At 40.4% G+C, this 7,254-nt stretch overlaps 1 protein-coding gene across 1 annotated transcript; it reads right to left on the bottom strand.

Moving 5' to 3' along the window:
• Positions 1-1,265: 1,265 nt before the first annotated feature.
• On the bottom strand, positions 1,266-7,019 carry LOC133338093 (sodium-independent sulfate anion transporter; the record flags this gene model as incomplete). The annotated part of the gene is made up of 9 exons (XM_061546278.1): positions 1,266-1,478; positions 3,438-3,602; positions 3,668-3,813; positions 3,880-4,182; positions 4,248-4,551; positions 4,623-4,738; positions 6,359-6,424; positions 6,488-6,646; positions 6,717-7,019. Coding segments are annotated over 9 exons (1,775 nt in total), but the record flags the coding sequence as incomplete, so codon positions are not given.
• Positions 7,020-7,254: the final 235 nt, after the last annotated feature.

Below are 7,254 nucleotides of genomic sequence, written 5' to 3'. Positions count from 1 at the left end.
CCAATATTTCGAAGAGGCACATTTTAGCAGTGTCAAATTGTATATACTTTCATTAACCATAGTGCTGAGGGTATAAAAATTGTGATTCTGCCCCAGGCACATAACGGCACAAATTTTCTTCCAAAAATTATTATAATTTTGTAGACGAAGAAACACTTGAATTTTTTTTTTCAACATTTCTATATTAAGGCAATTTGACTGCCAATGGAATTTGAACCACTAATTCTTAGAAGAAAATAAAAACAAACCCAACCACTTAAAAATTAGAATGTCTAGAGTTATTAATTAAGTTATTAAAATAAGATCTTCCAAAATACCCAGACACAACGTCGCCATGAGTACTGTTGTGTTGTTGTTGTTATACCACCAAATACTTTGACCTTTGCCATTACACCCGGTCAGGACACTTAACACACTGGTCAACCACTACTTAAAACATATAAAATGTTCTATTCATTTTATGTACTTCAATGCTAGTACTTCCCTTGTTTCTCGGAACTTCGTTGGGTATATTTGTGGGAATCGAAACACTTTATTTTTTTTAATTTATATTTTCATTATTTCAAAAAAAAAAAATATTTAATTTTAATTGTGTGAAAATATTGACATCATATATATTAATAACATACATTGATAAAGGTGTTCTATACATGGAAGATTTTTCAATATAAAATATTCGATCTTCGTGGCATAACCTTTGTTACATTCTTCCAAAATATTCGTATTAAGGGGTCAAACTGTCTGACTATGGAATTTGAACCTCCATTTCTTAGAAAAAAATAAAAACAAACCAAACCACTTTTTTTCAAGTGGCTGCCTAGTTATTAATGAAGTAATAAATATAGAAGTTTCCAAAAAAATCCTGACAAAAAAACCCCAGACGTAATGTCGCATTACATATTATATTTTAGTTGCTGTATTAGGCAGCCATCATGGACTAATATTTAGTTCATTGTCAGGACACTTAACACATTAAACAATCCCTACTTAAACCATATCCAAACATCGTTGAGTGCATTTGAAAATTGAATTTTTATATGTGCTGTATTTACATTTACGCTGAAACCCCGAAAAGGATAACCCTGTGTCTCTGTTTTCAGCTATTCTCTGCCCTGAATGCAGATCTCTTAAACAAAACTAATTATGATTTTATAAAATATTATTCTTTAAAATGTATTTCTTTCGTTCTATACTAAAATACAGCATTTTATTTTTATTAAGTACTTAATTTAAAATAATAATAACAAAAACAACAATAACAACATTTACGCTAAAGTGTAGACACTATTTTCAGATACATTATTGGAATGTGATTGTTGATATTTGGCAATAACTTCTTCTAAGGACTTTTCAAAGCGGAATATTTCACGCATTTCACTTTTCAAACGGCAGACCACACCAGCCGACGATATATTCCAATTCCAACAGATCAGATCACATTTCAGAATTTTCAAATCTTCATGCAGTGTTATTAGGTTCTGAAGAAAAGAAAGAAAAATAATGTTTATGAAAAAAATAAATTTAAAATTACTTAATTTTATCATTTCGTTTGGAACACTTCTAAATATTCGGCGGAGGGAATCTCCATAGACGAGCTGAAGGGAGTCTCTCTCTATAGGCGAGCTGAAGCGAGTCACTCTCTATAGGCGAGCTGAAGCGAGTCTCTCTCTATAGGCGAGCTAAAGCGAGTCTCTCTCTATAGGCGAGCTGAAGCGAGTCTCTCTCTATAGGCGAGCTGAAGCGAGTCTCTCTCTCTATAGGCGAGCTGAAGCGAGTCTCTCTCTATAGGCGAGCTGAAGCGAGTCTCTCTCTATAGGCGAGCTGAAGCGAGTCTCTCTCTATAGGCGAGCTGAAGCGAGTCACTCTCTATAGGCGAGCTGAAGCGAGTCTCTCTCTATAGGCGAGCTGAAGCGAGTCTCTCTCTATAGGCGAGCTGAAGCGAGTCTCTCTCTATAGGCGAGCTGAAGCGAGTCACTCTCTATAGGCGAGCTGAAGCGAGTCACTCTCTATAGGCGAGCTGAAGCGAGTCACTCTCTATAGGCGAGCTAAAGCGAGTCACTCTCTATAGGCGAGCTGAAGCGAGTCTCTATAGGCGAGCTGAATCGAGTCTCTATAGGCGAGCTAAAGCGAGTCTCTATAGGCGAGCTGAAGCGAGTCTCTATAGGCGAGCTGAAGCGAGTCTCTATAGGCGAGCTGAAGCGAGTCACTCTCTATAGGCGAGCTGAAGCGAGTCTCTCTCTATAGGCGAGCTGAAGCGAGTCTCTCTCTATAGGCGAGCTGAAGCGAGTCACTCTCTATAGGCGAGCTGAAGCGAGTCTCTCTCTATAGGCGAGCTGAAGCGAGTCTCTCTCTATAGGCGAGCTGAAGCGAGTCTCTCTCTATAGGCGAGCTAAAACGAGTCACTCTCTATAGTCGAGCTAAAGCGAGTCACTCTCTATAGGCGAGCTAAAGCGAGTCACTCTCTATAGGCGAGCTAAAGCGAGTCACTCTCTATAGGCGAGCTAAAGCGAGTCACTCTCTATAGGCGAGCTGAAGCGAGTCACTCTCTATAGGCGAGCTGAAGCGAGTCACTCTCTATAGGCGAGCTGAAGCGAGTCACTCTCTATAGGCGAGCTGAAGCGAGTCACTCTCTATAGGCGAGCTGAAGCGAGTCACTCTCTATAGGCGAGCTGAAGCGAGTCTCTCTCTATAGGCGAGCTGAAGCGAGTCTCTCTCTATAGGCGAGCTGAAGCGAGTCTCTCTCTATAGGCGAGCTGAAGCGAGTCTCTCTCTATAGGCGAGCTGAAGCGAGTCTCTCTCTATAGGCGAGCTGAAGCGAGTCTCTCTATAGGCGAGCTGAAGCGAGTCTCTCTCTATAGGCGAGCTGAAGCGAGTCTCTCTATAGGCGAGCTGAAGCGAGTCTCTCTATAGGCGAGCTGAAGCGAGTCTCTCTATAGGCGAGCTGAAGCGAGTCTCTCTATAGGCGAGCTGAAGCGAGTCTCTCTATAGACGAGCTGAAGGGAGTCTCTATAGGCGAGTTGAAGCGAGTCTCTCTATAGGCGAGCTGAAGCGAGTCTCTCTATAGGCGAGCTGAAACGAGTCTCTCTATAGGCGAGCTGAAGCGAGTCTCTCTATAGGCGAGCTGAAGCGAGTCTCTCTATAGGCGAGCTGAAGCGAGTCTCTTTATAGGCGAGCTGAAGGGAGTCCCTTTATGCGAGCTGAAGCGAGTCTCTATATGCGAGCTGAAGCGAGTCTCTATGTGCGAGCTGAAGGGAGTCTTAATAGACGAGCTGCAGGGAGTCTTTATAGACGAGCTGGAGGGAGTCCCTATAGACGAGCTGGAGGGAGTCTCTATAGACGAGCTGTTTAGACATAAAGATTTCGCTCCAGGTTCTGTAGATTGAATTTTTAATTTTTACAGAGGTTTAAAAAATGTTTGTATGTATGTGCGTACTCACCATTGCCACGGTATAATCAATAGAATTGATTTCCTGACCCGAAATCACAATCAAATTCACCGTATTGAGATTCACAAATTTCACAACCTTTTCTTTCAAATATTCTGCCGAGGCGAAATCCAGCTTTTGTTTGACATCAACTACACCAACTTCGTAATCGGAAATCTAGTAAAGAAATTACAGAATAAATAATAATAAAAAAATTCGGAAGCTCTCTTCCTCTCCCCTACCTTTTCAATATACAATTTCATTTGAGGTTTAGCACTGCTATACAAGATATACGAAATATTTGCCACCATGCCGCACAAAATGCCATATTCCAAACTCCAAAATAGGCAGGGTATCAGTGTGGCCACAAAGGGGAAGAGGTCCTTTTCTAAAAAAAAAAAAACATTTTTTTATAAAATTTATTTCTTTGAAATGCTTTTTTTAAAGTACCCACTTTTCGATCTCCACGTGTCACGAACTTTATCGAATTCCATTAACGAAATCATGGCAGCAATAATAATCGAGGCCAATGTTGCTTTGGGTATATAGTAAAAAGTCTGTGTAAGAAAGGCCAAGGCCATGAGAACCAAAGCCCCGGTAACAGCTCCACCCAAGGGGGTCTTAACACCACTGGCATTATTCACGGCAGTACGGGTAAAAGAGCCCGTCACGGGCATCGATGAAACAAAACTACCCATAATGTTACACATACCCAAAGCCACCATTTCCTGGGAGGCATTGACAATTTTACCCTTTGCTGAAAAGAAAAATATTTCCGAATTTTATTTTTTGTATTGAACATTTTATTGCATCTTCACTCACAAAACGCCTTCGATATGGCCACAATTTCCAAAATCGCCACCAATGGTATTGAGGCCAATGAGGCTCCAATATTATTTAGCATTTCACCAAAACTAACTTCGGTACCATTCACAATGGTGTGGAATGGTGGCGGCCGAAAGGGTGGCAATCCGGCTGTTATATTTCCAGTCACTCGAAATGGTTGGTAGCCATCACGACTCAGCCCATAGGCCAATGAGGTACCAATTATTACTGCCAAGGCATTGCGTGACAGCGACAAATATTTCCAAAACACACGATTGCCATAGGGAATATCTTTGGTTTTCTAGAGAAGAACAAAAATTATTTTATGATCAGTATGCCATATTCGGAAATTTTGGAATTTATGTATCTTACCTTCATAAGCAGCAAAAATATTAAAGATGTTACTCCCAGACCAGCATCATTCCAACCGATTTCATTCAAATGGGTAAAGAAATGTTTCCATGCGGATATCAGTTCATTTGAGGGGCCTTTGGAGAAAAACTAAAATTAATGAAGAAATAAGAAAAGAGAGAGCAGAAGACGAAGGGTTCCCTCACAACAAAATTAAGGTGTCAGGATAAAGACCTCATGAAGATTCAGGGAATCTTTATGAATGAGCTGAAGGTAGTATTTTATAGAAGGACAGAAGGGAGTATTTTATAGACGAGCTGAAGGGAGTCTTTTATAGACGAGCTGAAGGGAGTCTTTTATAGACAAGCTGAAGGGAGTCTTTTATAGACGAGCTGAAGGGAGTCTTTTATACACGAGCTGAAGGGAGTCTTTTATAGACGAGCTGAAGGGAGTCTTTATAGACGAGCTGATGAAGGGCGTCTTTATAGACGAGCTGATGAAGGGCGTCTTTATAGACGAGCTGATGAAGGGCGTCTTTATAGACGAGCTGATGAAGGGCGTCTTTATAGACGAGCTGATGAAGGGCGTCTTTATAGACGAGCTGATGAAGGGCGTCTTTATAGACGAGCTGATGAAGGGCGTCTTTATAGACGAGCTGATGAAGGGCGTCTTTATAGACGAGCTGATGAAGGGCGTCTTTATAGACGAGCTGATGAAGGGCGTCTTTATAGACGAGCTGATGAAGGGCGTCTTTATAGGCGAGCTGATGAAGGGCGTTATTATAGACAAGCTGATGAAGGGCGTCTTTATAGACGAGCTGATGAAGGGCGTCTTTATAGACGAGCTGATGAAGGGCGTCTTTATAGACGAGCTGATGAAGGGCGTCTTTATAGACGAGCTGATGAAGGGCGTCTTTATAGACGAGCTGATGAAGGGCGTCTTTATAGACGAGCTGATGAAGGGCGTCTTTATAGACGAGCTGATGAAGGGCGTCTTTATAGACTAGCTGATGAAGGGTGTCTTTATAGACGAGCTGATGAAGGGCGTCTTTATAGACGAGCTGATGAAAGGCGTCTTTATAGACGGGCTGATGAAGGGAGTCTTTATAGACGAGCTGATGAAGGGAGTCTTTACAGACCATCTGATGAAGGGAGTCTTTATAGACGAGCTGATGAAGGAAGTCTTCATAGAAGAGCTGATGAAGAGCGTCTTGATAGACGCTGAAGGGAGTCTTTGATAGGCGAGCTGAAGGGAGTCTTTGTAGACGAGCTGATGAAGGGAGTCTTTATAGACGAGCTGATGAAGGGAGTCTTTATAGACGAGCTGATGATAGGTGTCTTTATGGACGAGCTGAAGGGAGTCTTTTATAGACGAGCTGAAGGGAGTCTTTTATAGACGAGCTGAAGGGAGTCTTTTATAGACGAGCTGAAGGGAGTCTTTTATAGACGAGCTGATGAAGGGAGTCTTTATAGACGAGCTGATGAAGGGAGTCTTTATAGACGAGCTGATGAAGAATGTCTTTATAGACGAGCTGATGAAGGGAGTCTTTATAGACGAGCTGATGAAGGGAGTCATTATAGACGAGCTGAAGGGAGTCTTTTATAGACGAGTTAAAGGGAGTCTTTATAGACGAGTTAAAGGGAGTCTTTATAGACGAGCTGAAGGGAGTTTTTTGTGGACTTATATATAAATGATCTGATGGTCAGTTTTGCTTTTAGTAGAATTGAAGAAAGTTTTCATTTTCCCTTTAGACTTACTTTTCATTCCAAAAAGATTATTGATTTGGGCACTTCCAATGGTGGTAGCAGCTGCTATGGTAAAACCTAAAGTTTTACAAAAAATCCGCATTTTAAATTTCAGAAATCAAAAAATCAAATTCTCCTTACCTGTTATCACCGGAATTGAAATAAATCTCACCAAAACACCCAAATTCAAAAGACCCATCAGCAATATCAAACAGCCAGCCAAGAAACACACGAGAACAGCATAATCCGGACTCAAGATGGCATACTGATGGACCATCAATGCCATAATGGCAGTGGTTGCTATAAAAAAATATAACAAATCATAGTTAAAATATAATTTTCATGAGATCCTAGGGTAAAAATCACCTACCAATTGTAACATCTTTACACGAACCGAAAATAATATAGGCAAAACAACCCATAAATGCCGAATACAATCCATATTGAGGTTCAAGGCCAGCCACGACACCATATGCTATTGCTTGCGGTATTGTTGTCAGGCCCACCGTAAATCCCGCTATAAAATCTTGTAACAAAAAATTGGCCTCATATTTTGGCAACCATTCAATTATGGGGAATTTTCGTGTAATTGTTGATAGGCGACAACTTTGACCAATGCCATCCTTGAGTTTGTCGCCGATATTCGGTAATTTTTCTTTGTACAATAAAGTATCTGAAAATTGTTGAAAGTTAAATAAATTGAAAATTATTAAAAAGAGATTTATCTATTTTGTTTTTAGTAGTTTTGGTGGGTTATTTGGGATACTATTTGTATTTCGGTTTTGCAAAATAGTCAGGCTGAATCCCAGTTTGTAGTTTTTTTTTTAAACACAACTATTTATTAGTGGGGAATGTATGGTATTTTTAAATATTTTTTAAAAATATATTATTTAAATATTATTATAAAA

This window comes from Musca vetustissima, unplaced genomic scaffold (assembly GCF_032173495.1).
Source record: "Musca vetustissima isolate MV318-11 ecotype Yass unplaced genomic scaffold, APGP_CSIRO_Mvet_v1 utg45094, whole genome shotgun sequence".
NCBI classification, from domain to species: Eukaryota; Metazoa; Arthropoda; class Insecta; order Diptera; family Muscidae; genus Musca; species Musca vetustissima.
Note: the sequence above shows the minus strand (reverse complement) of the source record. Positions and strands in the feature narration are given on the sequence as shown.